At 44.5% G+C, this 18,997-nt stretch overlaps 1 protein-coding gene across 2 annotated transcripts; it reads left to right on the forward strand.

Annotated features, from left to right (window-relative positions):
• Positions 1–9,450: 9,450 nt before the first annotated feature.
• Capsl (calcyphosine like) lies at positions 9,451–17,866 on the forward strand. Of its 2 annotated transcripts, XM_026401804.2 has the most exons (4): positions 9,451–9,587; positions 13,521–13,698; positions 13,971–14,180; positions 17,765–17,866. In XM_026401804.2, exons 1-4 carry the CDS (start codon positions 9,451–9,453, stop codon positions 17,864–17,866), a joined length of 627 nt encoding a protein of 208 aa, XP_026257589.1. The 2 variants fall into 2 exon arrangements, with proteins under 2 accessions (XP_026257589.1, XP_077651660.1); XM_077795534.1 differs by lacking the exon at positions 13,971–14,180.
• Positions 17,867–18,997: the final 1,131 nt, after the last annotated feature.

Below are 18,997 nucleotides of genomic sequence, written 5' to 3' on the forward strand. Positions count from 1 at the left end.
ATGATGTTTAATTTCCACAGTGTGCTGACGTCAGCCACTGAAGAGTAGATTGAATACTGTCATTCTTTGAGCAGTACCTGAGAATTGGTAATCCAAACAGAAAATGGATGTTTCATATATATATTCATGCATTGCAGAAGTAATTTTAAAAGGAAGCTGTGGAAAACCAGTAAATGATAAAGTGCATAGAAGATAATGCAGTGTAAAAAAAATTCACACATACCTTAAAAAATGGTGCAAGAGGAAGAGACTCAGTAATATGGCTCACCTCAATCATAAGTTGACATATAGCCTTAAAGTTTTGAAAGGCCAAGCCTGGACCTGATGGGTGTGTGTGGGGGAACCCATGCCTAGCTGCCCCCCACTCTCTGCTGGGGTGAAATGCAGTCACTGCTCCAAGGCAATCTGTTCCCTGAAGCTTTTCCTTCCTTATTTCATGGATCTACTCTGAATTCCCAAAGCAATTCTTTATCAGCATCTTGGCATAGTGTTTTAGTCCTGGCTGCCACTCCCTAATGACACATTCTCAGGCAAGTGAACTGCATTTCTGGTCTCTGCTGACTTCCTGTAACGGGGGCAGTAATGTTTCATAGGACCCGTGACATTGGTAATGTGCTGATTGTGATGCACTTAGTCAAGGGCTAGGCCCATGTGCACTTGTAATTGTTATTGCTACCATTTCTCTTCATGGATTTATCTTGCCCTGGGTTGTGTTTTAGCCTTTCCTCATAAGATCTTATCCCTTTTACCAGAAGGTGACTTTGGATCTCCTATAGCTTGGGTTTTGAACTTAGGTATGCATTAAACCCATCTGAAAACATTAAGCATCTACATCTAGAGAGTCTAATTGACTGTGTTTGGTGAGGGGTGTGGATGTGTTCATTTTTTATCCTCACCCTGGGTGTTTCCTGGATTTCCCTATAGAAGAGCTTTTTAACCTCAGTGCTCTTGGTTTTGGGGACTGGACAATTCTGTTGTCAGGGGCTGTCTTGTGTATTGCAGGAATAGTAGCATTCATCACTGTAACCCACCAGATGCCCATAACACTCTCTTCCACCTCCACTGTAACACCCCCAAATATCTCCCGACATCTTTGAATATCTCCTAGGTGTAAAATCACAGTAGGGGGTGTGGGGAGCCACTGCACTAAAACCTCACCTGAAGAATTAGCAGCATTTTGCATACCTAGAGGTGGCGTTCAGGGCATGTTTAATTGCATGGAGCTCCAATGGGGTTGGAGAAGTGATTCTCACCCTATCAACCGCACTGACACACAGCTTTGCTGGGGTTTCTGAGTTGGGTCTTTAATTTTAGTCATAGTAATTATTCACTTCCTAGCTACTGGCTAGGCTGTTCTCAAAATCGGGTGCTATGAATGTCTGTGTCCCTCCAAAATTCATGTGGAGACTTAATCCCTAATGAAACAGATTTAAGAAATGGAGCCTTTACCAGGTGATCAGAGAGGTGATGAGGGCTCCTCCCTCAATAATGAAATTAGGGCACCTATGACAGGGGCGTCAACAGGGTTCAGCCCTGTTGACCTCCTGTCTCTCCCATTGCATGAGGACACATGGTCACATGAGGACACAGTGTTTGTCCCCTCTGGAGGACACGACTCTCAAAGCACCATCCTGGCAGCAGAGAGAGAAGCTTTCAGACAGAGAACCTCCTAGTGCCTTGGTCTTGGACTTCCAGCCTCCAGCATGTGAGAAACAAGTTTCTCCTCTTTACAAGTTACCCAACGTGTGGTATTTTGTTCTGGCAGCATGAGTAGAATCCAATATGTGTTCCAGAGGGATACTTTCTAAGGGGACACTACTGGAGGAGCCACAGGTTTTTGCCATTTACTAGTGACAACAGCTAGCTTATTAATTGGACATGAGTTAGTGCAGAGTTTAATTTTTTTTTCTAGTCACTGCCTTCAAAAATTGTATCTTTCTCCCCTCTGTGGATGACATTTCCCTACAGTTTTACGTTCAGTTCCCAGAAACAGAAATAGTTAAGACCACATTATGTTCCTGCTTTTAGAGCCAAATTTGCGTCTTAGTACCAGACCAATGCAGGCCACCCTGCTCCAGTAGGAGATGAAGGGCATCTGGACGTGGGTGTGCACAGTGTGCCTTTCATGGAATGCATCCTTTACCTGGTGGGTGGCCTGATGCCTGGTCGTCTGACGCACGACCATGGGCTTTCTCACGTGGGAAACGTGTTTATAGTGGGTTCCTGTCTGACCTGTGTCCTGTTTATGTCTGCCTGGCCACCACTCTGTGTGCTGGGAAGAGTCAAGCCTGGGTCAGAGCAGCCCCTGGTTCTTCACATGGAAGGTACCAACTCAACACATCACCACCACACTAGGAAACAGGTTCAACAGTCTATTATTTCTAGATCCTGGGCAAGGGAGCATAATGAGCCAGGAGAGCAATCTCCAGAGGGTCATAAGAAGCAGAAATGAAGAATCAGGGAGCGGAGAGAGAGGTTGGGGTGGGGGAATAGAGCAAGTTGGCAATATATACAAGGCACTAAGGGAGTAAGTGTGGGTCACCTTAAGTCCACAGGCAGATGGCCCCCTTAAAGGAAGAAGCAGTGGAAGTGCAGTCTTCTAGAGGGACGATGCCTGCAAGTTCTTAACTCTGGGCCCTTCCTAAGTTATTTGAGTGTGATATACAGCTGGACACCGTGGCAGGGGTGACCTAGCCTTAATTCTAGTATGAAAAAGTTAAACTTGCGTTCTGAATGGAGGCTGAGGTAACGTCAAATGCTGAGAGTTGGTTGTCATCCTCCATCCCCATGGGGGTGGCCACAGTGCTCACCATCCAGCCTGAGCTAGCACAGATACGACTTGGAGGGGAAAGTGTTTTTTTATCTCCTCAGAACTAGCTTGAAGCCCTCTTAGTTTCATCTACAGCTTCCTTCTATCCACACTGCCTTTCTCTTTTGTTCTTTTTTTTTTCTTATAGCAGAATGTTTTAAAATCATGAGGGGCCATTATAGCAACCCCTAGTTATTGAAAGTGGCCACTGTCATGTCACAGGTATTATTAGCATTACAGATATGCCTAAGAATGTTCTGAAGGCAAAAATCATTGCACTTTCTGGCTCCAGGGAAATGGGCTTGATGGCCTCAGGAGGTGGGATGGGCCTTCGGAAAAATCGCAGGACTCTGCAGGTACTTGCAGTGCTCCTGGGGCAGGGCTCGGGTGGCTTTCTGAATAGGATTGTTTCCTCACAGTACATGCTGTTCCTGCATCTCAGCAGCCCAAAGCAGAGGGGGTGCAAAGACAACTGCAAAAACATGGACAGGCAACCCCTGAACCTGGTCCAGCGATCGTGGTGCACAGCCTTGACAGCTGGCCATGTTGCCCTCCTCCCTCAGCACAACCCCCTCTGTCCCCTGCATGGCCTCTGCACCGCCTCCTGTTTGGCTGGTTCTGTCCTTCCTTCTCCACCTCATCTCAGGTTAGTTCTTTTCTCTGAAGTTTGTCTGAGGGGACTAAACTTGTTTTAGTTCCCTCAACTCTTTCAAGCGACTGTCCTTTTCCTGAAAGAGGAAAATCAGTCGTATAACCTCAGAGAAACCAAAGGGGCAGGGTTTTGAGACAAGGAGTGGGGGTGAGCCATTTCCTTAGGATTTTTCAATAAAAAGGACGTGGAAGATTTTGGTACTTTGGGATATGTGGATCAGTGATTCCTAGGTGGCCTCTGTGGCAACAAGATTCACTTTTGTGTTCATAGGTTGTTGGCTGTAGAGTCTTACATGAGAAAGAGAGAAAGAATAAGAGAGAGAAAGGGAGAGAAAGAGAGAGATAGAGATAGAGATAGATAAAAAGAGAAGAGAGTAGGGGGTGTAATTCAATAGAGATGTAATTCATTTTTCTGCCATCAGGGGGCACCAAAGACAACCCAATAAAGTGCAGGCTGGGCTGACCAGTTCCCTTTTCTTCTCCTAAGGGTTTAAAAAATCTGTCTCAGAACCCTCATGAGAACCATGAAGAGACAGACCTCCATAGATTTTCAGCTTTCTTCACATCCCCTTCCCCAGGGACACTGGAAATCCAGACAGAGAGCTTTGACAGTGGCAGTCAGCCTAGCACCAGGACCGTGGAAGGAGACAGCCTTGGTGGGGATCCCTGCCAGTCTCCTTTGCCTGTGCTGCTGGTGGCTCCACTCAGCCTCTGCCCCAAACCTCCAGGCCTCTGCATTTTGTTGCTGCATGAATGTCACCCCCCACCCCAAGTGCTATTGTGGGTGGGGACGGGGAGTCACAAGCAAGAGCCCAAGGTGCCAGCCCTCTCAGTGCACACCGTCCAGGCAGCATATTGGATACATCAGTCACCTCCTAGCCAGCGGAGGGGGCTCTTACAATGCAAGCCATTCCTGTTTTTTAGAACCCTTTGTGCACCCAGCACCCCCACTCCACCCCCGCCTCACTCTTGTGATCTGGTTCCTGCTTCCTTGCTCACTTTCATCCTCCCCACATTTCCCTGCCAACAGCCCCTCTCAGCCTCCACACTTTCATCTCCCTCCCCCACGACCCTCTTTCCAAACCATACTAAAACACATTTCTCAATTTACACTCTTTTCTCCTTCACTCTGACCTAACTAAGCACGTGGTGTTCCTGCTGTGGTACCTGAGATACCCATATTAACCCTCACAGCTCCCATAACCATCCCCTCCCATAATACTTAGGCATTATCCACTTTGAAATGTCTTCATAAAGCCCTGCTCCAAAGCTGGGTTAGCCACCTTCTTGTGATTTGTTATAGCTTAGAAATGGGGTTGCACCCTTCCCCCTAAGGCCTTCAATACTGTGTATTCCCTTTTCTCCCCACACTGTGCACACAGTAGACATTTGTTGAAATAGACTGAAACCTGCTTCTGGTAGGGGAACTGCGCAGACCATGAGCCAACACGCGGTGGCGCTGTGGCTACGTGTACCTCCTTCTCCACTTTGCTGGGGCCTGGCTGGGGAACTCACCCTGTGAGTCAGAGAGAGCCTCCTGGAGTCAGGAACACTTTGAGCAGCACTGTGAAATCAGGGACATCTTGATATTATGTTTGAGGACAGATTTTTGCCCTGTCACCTGGTGCGTTCATGCAAACTTTGAAAATTGTTGAGTGTTGCCCAAGACCTTACCCAATCCTGCCTTCCTTTAAAGATCCACTTCTTACAAACTTTTTTTTTTTTTTTTTTTTTTTTTTTTGTGTGTGTGTAAATATAAGGACTTCAGAATTCCATCTTATTAAGAGTCTAAGCTATTTAGAGCTTTGAGTAATTCCTTACCTCCTACCTTCTGGCCCCGTACTGTGCCTTGAAGAGAGTACACAATAAATATTAGCTGTTTGTTGATGGACTGGGTGACTAAGTGATTAACGGGGATAGCTGATGTGGGTAGTTCAAGTACCATCAAGTACCAGCGCAGTTTTTTCCCTGAGCTTGCCAAATTGGATTCCAGAGGTGAAAGCCTGTGTCATCTCCGGGTAGGATCAGCCTCCGATGACAGGACAGTTTGGACTCTGAGAGGCTTGTGATCTTGGATGTTCTTGCTTTCTTCTGAGAGAGGGCCATCTGCTTGTACTCTGACCCTCGTATATATTATTTCACAAACATGGTGCAGTAGAAAGAGCACTGCTTGAGAATCAAGCTCGGTATTTTGATGTTGGCCAGGACTTTGGGGCAAGTCAATTTACCAATCCAATTCTTGGTTCCAACCTTGGTTTCAATGTGTCCCCCCCAAATTCATATGTTGTTAATGGAATTTGCAGATGGGGCTGTTGATATATAAGATTAGATGAGGTCATGGGGCGGGACCTCCATGATGGCAAGTGTGGCTTTATAAGAAGAGGAACTTGCTCTGGGGTTGCTCCTGATGCCCTCAGCCATGTTATGATACAGCAGGAGGGTCCTTACTAGATGTCAGCAGTGCAGTCCCCTGGAATTCCCAGCCTCAGAACTGTGAGCAAAATAAACCTCAATTTTTTTTTAAATAAATGTTCTGGTTTCAGGTCTTTTGGCAGAGCAACAGAAAATGGTCTAACATACCTTCCAACTTTGTAAAATAAGGAGGTGGCTGTAGATAATCTGTAAAGTCTTAAATCCTGACACTACACGAATCACTGTGATCCATAGTGCTGTCTGCTCTGTGCAAGTGTCTGATTTCTTTGGACCCCTATTTATTTGTGAAATACAAAAAATAGTACTAACTACTTCATTTCCCCCCCCCCCTTAGCTCTTTTGCCAAGATGTGTATGTACCAGGCACACTTTTTTATTTACTTACTTCTAAATTGACAGATGCAGCTGTATGTGTTTACCAGGTACAGCATCATGTATTGAAGTATGTATAGATTGTGAAATGACTAAATCTAGCTAATTAACAAATGATCATGGGTTTTTAAAGTTGATATGAAATTCATTTAACATAAAGTTAGCCATCTTAAAATATTCAGCACCATCCTAATGTTGTGCAATCACCCACCTATATGAAGTTCCCAAGCATCTGCATCACCCCAAAGGAAATCCCATGCTTATTAAGCAGGCACTTCCCATTGCCCTCCCAGTATCAGCTCCCTGTAATCACTAATTTGCTTTCTGTCTTCTGAATTTGCCTTTTCTGGATATTTCACACAAGTGGAATCATATAATATGTGACTCCTGTTTTTGTACAGCTTTTTTCAGTTGGTATAATGTAGTCAAGATTCATACACATTGTGGTATATACCAAGACCTCATTCCTTTTTAATGGCTGAATGATATTCCATTGTGTGGATATGCCACAGTTTGTCCATCCATAGGTGGACACTTGGATTGTTTTTACCTTCTGGCTCTTGTGAATAATGTTGCCACAGACTTGGGTATCCCTGTTTTCAGATCAGTTCATGGGTTTTGTGAGGAATGAATACATGCTTACCATCTGGTGGGGGCACAAGAACTGTTAGAATTTGATGCTTTTAATATTTTCCCAAAGGTTTGCAAGGAGCACTCCACTTGCAAAATCCCTTAAACACCAGATCTTCCTGTCTCCCCACTGTTGGCTTTCAGTTGAGGTCTCTCTTTGTTCCTTGCTTCCTGTCATGGACTGTGTGGAAGTAGGACAGCAAGGAGAGTGGAGAAGGGGGAGGAGAGGTCAGAGGACAGGAGGAGGGGAGTAGGGGGTGGGGCAGCCCTTGGGACAAGGTGGGGGGGCAGCAGGTGCTCCTGGAAGGAGCCAGCCTCTGAGGGGGTTCAGAGGATGAAGAGGGCATGCTGCCCACCCACCCCAGTTCCTGCCTCTGCAGCCTGGAAGTTGGGAAGGCTGGAACAAGCTCCACGGAAAGAATGTGGCCAGGGCGAGGAAATGGCGACTCAAGGGTGGGTGGGGAGCAGGAAGCAGCGAGATGAGGTGGGGTGGTCTTGTAGGGGACACCAGAATCTGGTGGTGGATGAGGAATTCTGTGGGCATGGAGTTAGGACTGGAAGCCAGGACAAGCTCTAGGAATGTCAGCCCGAGGTCAGGTGAAAAAATGGTAAGAGACAAAGCCAGTGTTGAGAAGGTTCATGCCGCCAGTGGGGCGACCGCGAGGGCAGCAGGTGTTCAGGGGGACAGGTACCTTCACCTGCCGTGGACGGAGATGGGGTCTGTGGGGGCAGTGGGCGCCACCATCTGGAATTCCGGGGAATCTCTGCTTCGGTGCGGCACCAAGCAAAGGGAGACCCTGCCTAGCCTTAGGTGTAACAATTTCTTACAAATATGGAGTAAGTAAAGCAGCTGGAACTTCTGTGGGCTGGCCCAGAGTCCAAGAAAACTGAGTGAAGCACTCCCATCTTGAGCTACATGATGGAAATCAGGAGGGAGGGCAGGAAGAAGGGATCCTGTTCATCAGCTGGAAGGAGGCTACTGGAGATGGGGTGAGTTCAGTGTGTGCTCCTCTGTGTTGTCTAGTCGAGCCTCAGTTTTCGGTTTGAGATTCCCTTTCCTGAAAGTTAAATACTGAATACTTTATAGGGAGACCTTTCAGGGTGTGATAGGAAAACAGTTGGTACAGGGGAGGGCCCAATCCCCAGGGCTGCCATCTTTGATAAAAATAATTCTGTCCTTACACGGTCCTCAAGGCAAGTGCCAGAATTTGGACAGCCAGGGAGCCCTGAAGTCAAGGGTAGAGCACCATTTATTGTCTTGTGTGCACTGAATGCCATTCTTCCTACCCTCTTGCTCTTTTTATTTGGAGCTCAACGTAAGGTAGCTTCTAGAATCTTCCATCCACTGGGTGAGTGGACTCATGGAGATTACTGGTTTTTGGAGTCGGAATGAAGTTTAAAGATCATCTAAGCCAACTGAGAAGGAGACAGTGGAGGCTTTGAGATGGGCTCTGATGTCAGGGGGTGGGTCGGGATGGCAGTGGAGAGGTGGGACTGGGACCTGAGTCCCCAGGCTCCCGGTGCCCAGTGCTCTTTCCACCACTGTGGAAGTTCTGAGAACTGAAAGGAGGAATCAGTTCACCACACCACCCTTCCCTCCTGTTCTGAAAACTCAAATCACAAAAGCCAAGCTGGAGAAAACGATATCTTTTTGTATGTGTGTCAGCTGAGAGATAGTAAATATAGATTTTTTTTAAGTTGTTGATAGACCTTTATTTATTTATTTATATGTGGTGTTGAGAATTAAACTCAGTGCTTCACACATGCCAGGCAAGTGCGCTACCTCTGAGCCCCAGCCCCAACCCTGTTTAAAATATTTCTGTCTTAAGAACCCTGTTGCTGGGTGTGGTGGTGCCTCCAGCAGCTTGGGAGGCTGAGAAAGGTCGATCGTGAGTTCAAAGCCAGCCTCAACAAAAGCAAGATGCTAAGCAACTTAGTGAGACCCTGTCTCTAAATAAAATACAAAAATAGGGCCGGGGATGTGGCCCTGAGTTTACTCCCTGGGACCCCCTCCCCCAACAAAAGAACCTTGTTAATGGGCACATACCTGCTAATCAAGGAGAACACACTGATTGCTGGTAAGAATCATCAGGGCCCTAGTGTTGAGAATCTCAGGGAAGACAGAAGCAATGAAAATCAGTGTTTAGACCAAAGAGGAGACTCTTAATTAAACGTGGAGTGAGGGAATATGGAGAAATCTAAATAAAATGACATAGGATACGTGGTTGTTTCTAAAAGAGGGTGGAGAAGGAGAACTTGGACTTTTTATGGAGGGAGGAGGGCTTCAGAATGAGAAAATGGCTTTGTATTCATTGTTGAGCTGGGGAAAGCAGATGGCCTCGGGACACGGTCCAGTAAGTAATAAATATGCCAGGCACACAGTCCGCTTGGTTAAAAATTGGAAATTCTGGGAGGAGGTTTGAGACTATTCCTGGGAGATCTGATGGCAAAGTGAGCTGTAAATTTCCTTCTCAGCAAGATTGCTATCTCCTGTTCAGCCAGAGGCAGGTGGTGCGGCGGGGAGCTCTGCTAATGTGCTGTGAACTCTCCTCTCAGATGGCAGGGACAGCACGCCATGACCGAGAGATGGCCATCCAGTCCAAGAAGAAACTCACCACGGCCACGGATCCCATTGAGAGACTCCGACTGCAGTGCCTGGCCAGGGGCTCTGCAGGTATCAAAGGACTTGGCAGGTAGGATGCAGGAGAGGCTGGGGGGGTCCAGGTGAGGCTAGAAGTGCTTCGTGATCTTGGGCCGAGTTATTCCCTTACTTGTGAAATGCAGAGTTTGGAAGAGTTGATCTCTCAGGTCTCTTGTGACCATTTTTAGTTCTTAATCCCAGATTCAGCAAGGCCCAGGTGCAGCTGAAAGAGGGCAGGGCTCCCGAGGTAAGGGGAGAGGCACAGCCAGGTAGCACAGACTCCGAGCAGGACAATGAGACAGGAGCTCCCTGAAACTGGGATAGGACCGGCTGGGTTGGAAGAGGGAGGAAAGGACAGTGGTTTGGCAGTGATTATAGAATTTGGGGTTCTGTTCTCAGGCAGTCTTGTCTTTCTCAGCTCTAGTGGCACTGGGATTGCCTGTGGTGTCTGCCATGGGTGTCTTTGTCTTGTTGAGCCAATCCTCACACTCTCTGGTAGTGTGTCACCCTCAGGGCTGAGAAACCCAAGGGCAAAAGGAGACTGTGAGCCCCTAAGGGCAGACCCTGTGCATTATAACAAACTACACTGAGAGTCTGCTGTGGGCCAGACGATTCCCGGTGAACTAGGCTTCTCCGGTTCCCATGGAGTCATGTAAATGGGGCCCTGGGTGGTGGGAGCAGTTGTATATTGGAGAAGTACAGAAAGTCAGTGGGAGAGACACCCAACTCTGCATCCAGAGGTTGTGGAAGGCTTTAGGTCCATCTGATATCACCTTAAACCATCCCAGGTCTCAGACTTGGAGCTCTATCAGAGGCCCAGGCTACAGGTATGTGAAGCCGGGTGACCACATGGTCCCAGTCCAAAGGCAAGTCCTCTTCCTTCAGTACCGTGTCTCTTCAACCTCTCCCTGTTTCTCAGAGCAGTCCCCTTAGGGACCCTGCTTTACCCTCTACTTCCTGGTCCATCATTCAGTCCACTCCTTCCTGCCAATGGTGCCCTCTCCACCTGTTGGTGCCATTACACCCTGCACTTTCTTCAGCCCTTCACTGTGAACAGATGTTACCTCATCCCTGGCCTCTCTTACTGGCCTCTGCCTTCTCTAAGTCTCTCCTCAACTCAATGGAGGCAGCTCCTTCCCTCCACCCTGCACTAGGGTCTGTTGACAGGTAGACACTCTCCTTCACTCTGATCCCAGATCCCAGGAAATATTCCCTCCTTTTGCTCATTTCCCCACCCCCACCCCCAGCCTGCCTTTGAAGGGCATGTCCTCAGGGTAAGCTCTACTATTCGCCAACTCCAGGACACGTTCTTCTGTGAAGGGTTGGCTCCTAGAACAATCTTTCCACTCGGTCTGGAGTCTTTCTTCTGACTAAGACCAGAATGAGTCTATCATGACTTTGGCACCTTTGCTTTTTTGACTTCAAAGTCTGATGGTTTCCAACAGTTTTCCTTCTCAGTCATTCCCAATTATGACACAAATGTAGACGTTACCCAAGATTCTTTTGCCAGCATCTTTAATTCACTATACATCTCACCCACTCCGGAGTTGAGCTCATCTTTACTCTGGCTCCTTCCACATTCTCAGCATCAAGTCTTCTCCTGGGCTCCAAACTCATCACGTAATTTATATCCCCTTCTTCTTCTTCTTCTTCTTTTCTTCTTCTTCTTCTTCTTCTTCTTCTTCTTCTTCTTCTTCTTCTTCTTCTTCTTCTTCTTCCTTGTTAACTAGCCAGTTACCTACTGAGTATCTTTAATAGTTGTGTTACTGTTCAAAATAAAATAAAATTAATCATCCCTTCTTGCAAACAGAGCTTCCCCTGCAGTCCTGACCCTTTCAGTCACTCTAACAGTTCCTTGGGTTGGAAACTCAGGAAGTACCTTCATTGACCACCACATTGATGACTCTACTTCTACAACATCTTGTGATCTCTTTTCTTATCTTTATCTCAATTGCTTATGTGCAGGCACTGAGCATCTTTCCTAAGATTTTCTTACGGTTTTCTTTGCTCTCAGGCTTTTGTCTTCCAATCATTCAATCGCTATTGTTAGAGTTCTATTAACTTTTATTTTTATGATGTCACTTCTCATGAAAACTACTGAATAATGACTGTTCTTCTGAGTTTTTCTGTCTCTCAATAAGCTCTTTAAAAGGACAGAGATGGAGTCTCATTACCTTTGTATTCCTCCTCACAGGGCTTAGTGCAAAGTTTGGCACCTTATAAGTGCCTAATCAATATTAAATTTTATTGAATAACATAAGGTGCTTAAATGACACATCATTTATTTTGAATTTACATATATCTTATAAATTTACATATATTTTACAAAGAAAACAGATCAATCCATTTCCTGTATCAGTGTGATTTGTTTGTTAATTTATCATTTGTTCATCCAGAAAGCGAATTTTGACAGAATGACCATAACATTGTAAACATGTAACAGCAAAATAAATAAATAAATAGATAGATAGCTAAAAATAGTCAAGTCTCCTCCCTCTGGAATCTATGTGATGCTCTCATGCAAAGTGTTCTTTTTGATTTTTACATAAAGTGTGAAATTCAGAGGAGTAAGAATCTATATTATTGTTACAAATAACTAACATAGACAAAAGCATAAGTTGTGACTTCAAAATTGTACATTATTTTAGCATTCATGTGGAACTAAAGATTAACTGACTGAGTCTCTTACAGCAAAGTGAGACCCAGGAAAGTCACAACGTATGCCTAAAGTCACAAAGCCAGTTTACCAGAAGAACTGAAAATCAAGCTCAGGTTTTTGAGATCCTAACGGAGAACTCTCTCTACCTGTCAGAATACTAGCGAGACAGAAAATGCCCAGAGCTGTTCTGAGGGTAGTGGCAGATGATAGAGGAGAAAGGGAATGTGTGAAGGAGGAAGATCATGTAATAGGGTGTGGTGAGATGGATGGAAGACCTGAAGCATAACAATTAAACAAAATTAGAAGCTATGTTATTTCTTTCATGAGAAGGACATGAGTACCTTGTGGGTGGAGGTGATCCAACATAGTTGGATATAATGAGGCATGTTTCTAGGTGCAGTCTTTCTGTAACTAACACAGTGTTTATATGTTTTATATGGTCAGTGGATTATGTTGAAAAAATGAAAACCAACATTTATACTCTATGATAGGTTCTGGGGATCTTATCAAGAAACATAGCTTAAAATAGGATTTTTGATGTACTGACTTATATATTTTTTTGCTTTCCTTTAATTGAAAGATGGAAAGGGTTTGGGTCTTTTTGAGTCAATAAGCAAAGTTTGGATGCCTAAAAAAATTTATATATGGTGGGAGTTCTCCATTACTGTAACAAAATACCTGGGAGAAACAAGTTACCAGGAAGGAAAGGTTTATCTTGGCTCATTATTTCCATGACCACTCTGTTGCTTTTGGGCCTATGGTGAGGTGGCACATCCTGGTGAGGAATGCATGGTGGAGCAAAGCTAGTCACCTCATGGCAGCTGGGAAGCAAAGAGCAAAAAAAAAAAAAAAAAAAAAACTGGAAGAGGCTGTGGTCCCAATGTCCCCTTCAAGGGCACCCCTGATGAGCTAACTTCCTTCCCATGAGACATACCTCCTAGAAGTTCCTCCATCTCCCAATAGTTCCATAGGCTCTTGACCAAGCCTTTAACATGGGCCTTTCCGGCACATGTCATATAATTAGAATCCCACAGTGCAATTGTGCATGTGTATGTGTATGTGTGTGTGTGTGTGTGTGCGCGTGTGTGTGTGTATCTGTGTGTGTGAATGTGCATGTGTGTGGTTTAGGGTTTATTTTTCTTTTTGAGAAGCTGAGAAGAGGCTTTCCAATTTTGGCAGGGCACAGAGAAGAATCTCAGACTTCTGTATTTCACTTTGAAAAACTTTGAGTCATTTTCTTTTTTAAATCTTTACACTTATACCTTGTTCTTTGTGGGGAATTTTTGCTTTTGTTTTTTACTTTATGTGTGCATGTGTTTTCTTCAGAGTGTTTCGAATTATGGATGACAATAACAACCGAACCCTTGATTTCAAAGAATTTGTAAAGGGGTTAAATGATTATGCTGTAGTCATGGAAAAGGAAGAGGCTGAAGAGCTTTTCCGGAGATTTGATAAAGATGGAAATGGAACAATAGACTTCAATGAATTTCTTCTCACTTTAAGAGTAAGTAGGCTGTGAATCAGGGTGATCTGCCAAGTTTGGCTTTCACGTGGTTTGGTTCGGCTACTTTGAGGTTTGGTTTTCGCAAGTTGTTTGTACACTGTGGGCAGGAGACTGCAAATGGGCTGAGAGCCTGTTGTGGGCAATCATAGTGCATCTCATGTAGTGATACACAAGCTGGTCCACGTTATGGAGGGAGTAAGATATTTCATCATGTGTAATACAGGAAAGGCTCATTGGCATATGTGTGTACGTGTATGTGTCTGTTCATCTAGCCTCCCATGTCCAGAGCCAGAAAAGAGGTAATCATGCAAGCTTTCAGAAAGTTAGACAAGACTGGAGATGGCGTCATCACAATCGAAGACCTTCGCGGGTTGTACAATGCAAAACACCATCCCAAGTACCAAAATGGAGAGTGGACAGAGGAACAGGTCTTCCGGAAATTTCTGGATAACTTTGACTCACCCTATGACAAAGACGGACTGGTAAGTAAAAAAGGTTTGATCTAAATGAAATTTCTCCTGTTTTGGTTTGCAAATTTTTAATAGGAAATAGGCCCAAAGCCTTAGAAATTTTAACACATTGGTACTGTATGTATAGAGGTCGTCTGGAAAGTTGAAAAACAAAGTAATAAAATAGATCTCTCTCTCTCTCTCTCTCTCTCTCTCTCTCTCTCTCTCTCTCACACACACACACACACACACACACACACACACCCCAGTAGGGGATCCTACTGTACTCTTCATATGTAGCTAGGCACATTCCTATGAGATAGACTGCAATAAAACATATATAACTTCAAAATGAGACCACGATTCAGTTTTCTGCTACAAATTCACAAGGCTTTTCATGACGTTTTGGTGGCTTTTACATTTATCCTTATGGGCATCACTAGTCATCACCCTTTGCTACGTGGAAATGGCTTATCAAAAAGCAACTTTTGATAAAGGGAATTTCAGATAAGAGAATTTCCCCTGGTTCTTCTCTTTTGCATCCTTTGAGATTTACTTGCATTTCTAAATTAAAATGAACTTGAAAACAAAGCAACCACCTCGTCTCCATTAGCTGTTATCTTCAAGTTACAAAAGCACAGCATACTAGGGTAAGGGATTATATTCAAATCATTGTATCTAAGACGAGAGGAAGATGTCATCTGTGTTTTATCAATAGCCATAAATAGATTGATTATTTATTTATCTATTTGCACAGGGGATTGAACCCAGAATGCTGAACCACTGAGCCACATCCCCAGCCCTTTTGTACTTTTTATTTAGTGACAGGGTCTCACTAAGTTGCTTAGGGCCTCGCTGAGTTGATGAGGTTGGCTTTGAACTTGTGGTCCTTCTGCCTCAGCCTCCTTAGCTGCAGGAATACAGGTGTGTGCCCAGCGAATGAACTTAAAAGCAACAACAATGGTAAAACCCAAAGCCAGTTTTCTTGGGTGACCTAAGGGTCGTGGTTGTGGAAAGGGGATTCTCTCATTGGCCTCAGTCAACAGCGATAGAACCTAAGGTTGCCTCTTAACCCCTTGCAACACCAGAAAAGGTAAGTGGGGCACTGGACAGGAAGAAGAGGTGGTGTTTACGGGAGGAAAGAAGTAAGCCTTGCCCTCTGAAGGGAATTTCCCCAAGCTTTTCCCATGAAACTCTTTCGTGAGTTGTAGTGTCAAGGGGTGGGGGACAGGAAATACTGATGTTTTCTTGTCAAGGATAGAGAAGTTCCCTCTCTTCTAGGTCAAGGGATTGTAGAGGTACATAAAAAAGGGGTCTAGATTTTGTAGAGCAGCCCGATGCTTAGGACAGAAACAACGGAACCGTGCGTTTTCTTCCAGTACGACTGGCTTTTGATCTCGGAGATGTCAGTGGAAAAATAGCCAACTGCCATTTCCCCTCATTGGCCCAACTCCGGGCAGACCCCGGCTGGCTCTTGCCTCCTTCTGCAGGTGGTTCCTCCTCACTGCCAGGGGAAACCTCAGCTGCCCTTTTCTCCAACTCACACAGAAGAGCCAGTTGTTGTGATTCAGATGATTTAAAGTCCTTCCTCCTGCCCCTTTTGACATTTATCTTAATCAGCCACATTAATCTCTCAAATACTCTCAAAGGTTATTGGTTTTTTTTTTTTTTTGCAGTTACAGCATTTGATGCCACCTGAATATCACAGACCTTGTAGTCATACCCAACCCAGAGTTCACCATCATCACTGGGGGATGTTTTATTAAGAATGTGTGTTGCTGGCTGCCCTGCAGAACAACAGAGCCCAACTTTTTTCTTTTTTTTTTTTTTGGTGAAGCCCTAGGATTTACATATTTAATAAATGTGCCAGTTGTCTCCTATGTACATTCAAATTTGAGAACCTTAGCTCTCACAAATCAGACATTTCTGTTTTTAATTAGTAAATGCCCATCAATATGCACGTGAACCTCAGTTAGCATAATGATAAATCTGGGCAACATTTATTGAGCACTTATTAACTGGGCATTATGCTTACAGGGGCTTAACCCCTAAAGGGCTTATAGGGGTTTCTCATTTAATAGGCATGATAAAAATGTTCAGGAGAAATGATTCAAACTTTTGTACTTTGAATCATATTTTAAATGCATAGGAATTGTTGATACAGAGAAATTTTATAGTAAATTTTTTTAATAAAGAAAATAAGTTGCTTTTGTGCATATACTATTTATTTGTATTTGTAGACCACAGTTCCACTATTGGTTCAGCCTTTCGTCCTAAGCCCCCCCTTTTTTTTTGTTTTTGTGGGATCAGGGGTGAGGGTAGAGGGTAAGACAAGGAAGATAAACTGTGGGTTCTGTGACTTTTTTTTTCTTTTCTGTTTACTTAAAATTTTGGCAAAAAAAGAAAAAAAAAAGGCAAGTGGGTCAATGAACTCCTATGATCCTTGGAAGAGATAGGCATGCTACCAAAAATGTGGCACGGGAAGAGCGTGCTGTTATGGACAGAGGTTTTTGGTTCTTTATGGATTTCCCTCTTTGTGATGTTTTCAGTTCCTAATGAGTGCTGAAAATTGAGGGTTAATTAGAGAACAATGAATTTCCCAATCAGCCATCAATACTGTGCCTTCATCTGGCATATATGAAGATCTGTGTTTTGGGATAAATGAGCACCTTCGAGGTCCAGCAGGACACGTCTTTCCTGACTCAGCACATCATATCAGCCAACACAATTGGAGTGCACACATTACCCACTCTCATGAGCACAAAAGACTGACAGGTGTTTTTCCTTCTTTCCAAAAGGAAAGTACTATAAAATCCTAGTATGGATAAATACACTATGACATTATCTTAATCAGCCACATTAATCTCTCAAATACTCTCAAAGGTTATTTTTATTTTTACTTTTTTGCAGTTACAGCATTTGATGCCACCTGAATATCACAGACCTGGTAGTCATACCCAACCCAGAGTTCACCATCATCACTGGGGGATTCCAGAGAGACAGTCCTAGGCTTAGAATGGAGAGAGAACCTGGTAGGGTGGGAGGTGGGGACAGGAAGCAATGGTTTGCTCACTCTGTGCCTTGGATGAGTAGTTTTTTATCTTGGAAATGCATGAAAGCCAGGCCAGTTGACTAGACATCTGTTTCTTTACCCACAGGATGACTCCAGGTTCTGAAAGATGAAACTTGCCTTATCTTGACACAGGACCTGGCATGTTTTGGATGGGCCACGGGAAGACAGTATTAAAGACCACTTGTTTCTTATTCTGAATTTCAGTCTTATGTATTTGAACCCCTGGGCTGCTGCTCATAAAGAAAAGATGACGCCGCGTCTCACTTTCCATTTAGGCTGATCTGGACATTTTCTAGACTTCCTTCCTCTCCTGCCCTGAGCCTCTCTTGCAGCCACCCCCAGCTTGGCTTTGCCTTTGCTTTTGCTTTAGATCTGTTACTTGGTAGTGATCACTCTCTCTCTCTCACACACACACACACACACACACACACACACACAGCCTCCTTGACCTAAGTTTTCCTTCTTTTTGCAGGGGCAGAAGATGAACCTCCATTAAAAGGGACGGAAACAAAGTTTGTTTTGGTGTTTAACTTTTTCACTACAGGTGACCCCAGAGGAGTTCATGAATTATTATGCAGGTGTGAGCGCATCCATTGACACTGATGTGTACTTCATCGTCATGATGAGAACCGCCTGGAAGCTCTAAATGCATGATTTGGGGACCAGGCCTTGGGGACAGCCACGTGACTCTAAATGATTAACCTCAGCTCAAAAATCTGGATCATTTTTGATTTCATGTTCCTTCCAGTGTTTCTTCCTTGTCAACATACTGCATTTTCTAGGGGTAAGAAAAGGGCAGAAATAAAGAGTCTCAGTAGTTAACTGTGAGCTTGCCTCCTCTGAATCTATTTCCTTAGCTCTAAAATAGGGATCGGATAGAATCACAACTGTGTAGTTCCTAGTGCTACAGCCAACGTGTGCAACTAATTAACATTGCTTTTCTTTCTTGGCTACTAATGAAAGTTTGAATACTTTAACTATAACCACACCTCCTACCCACTCTTTCTTCACCTCCTTTTAGATGGTCCACTTCTAGGTGGGGAAATACTTCTATTTTTATGACCTGTAAATCTTTAGTGCTTCAGTCTCAATTGGGGACCAGAAAGAGACCACATGTTAGCCTCAGGTTCTGCAACTGAATCTTGAGTTTCCTACTCAGGGCTGAGAGGAGACTTGGTTTGTCAAATAGATTGAAACAGCTTTTCTTCCCATCATTTTAAAGACTTTTGTGAGAGCAGAGGCCATTTCTTTGAGCAGTAGGCCCACAACGACTGTTCAACATACTCTTGTGGTTGTTTTTCTTTTCTTTCTTTCTTTTTTCTTTTCTTTTCTTTTCTTTTTTGTGATCAGGGTGTAAACCCAGGGGTGCTTAACCACTGGACCACATCTCCAGCCCTTTTTTATTTTTTATATTGAACTTGCCAAATCGCTGAGGCTGGCTTTGAACTTGTGATCCTCCTGCCTCAGCCTCCCGAATTACTGGGACTACAGGTGTGCGTGAGTGCATCTGGCACTGTGATTGTTTTAAGGCTGGGCTGTGCTCTCAGATTTCATGTGGAACATCTTTCCTTGAGACACCAGCTGACCTTCACCTGGTGGAATCCTTATCTTTCCCCTCCCTGCTCTTGGCCCTTAATGTTGAAGCTCCCATGAACACTAAGAGGTTGGCTGTGACATGGTCTGGGATCATTGGCATAATCCAGAGCAGATTTTTCATCATGGCACTTCTTTGCTCAGAGCCTCCTCCTCCCAGCTCTGAGCTTTGGTTTCATAGTGT

This window comes from Urocitellus parryii, chromosome 1, assembly GCF_045843805.1.
Source record: "Urocitellus parryii isolate mUroPar1 chromosome 1, mUroPar1.hap1, whole genome shotgun sequence".
In the NCBI taxonomy this organism is placed as follows: domain Eukaryota; kingdom Metazoa; phylum Chordata; class Mammalia; order Rodentia; family Sciuridae; genus Urocitellus; species Urocitellus parryii.

Excerpts from the sequence above, each read along its gene's own strand:
- Capsl (XM_026401804.2), top strand. The coding sequence starts at position 9,451 with ATGGCAGGGACAGCACGCCATGACCGAGAGATGGCCATCCAGTCCAAG. Across the intron at positions 9,588-13,520 it reads GGTATCAAAGGACTTGGCAG|AGTGTTTCGAATTATGGATG; the intron begins GTAGGATGCAGG and ends TGTTTTCTTCAG. Across the intron at positions 14,181-17,764 it reads CCTATGACAAAGACGGACTG|GTGACCCCAGAGGAGTTCAT; the intron begins GTAAGTAAAAAA and ends TTTTCACTACAG.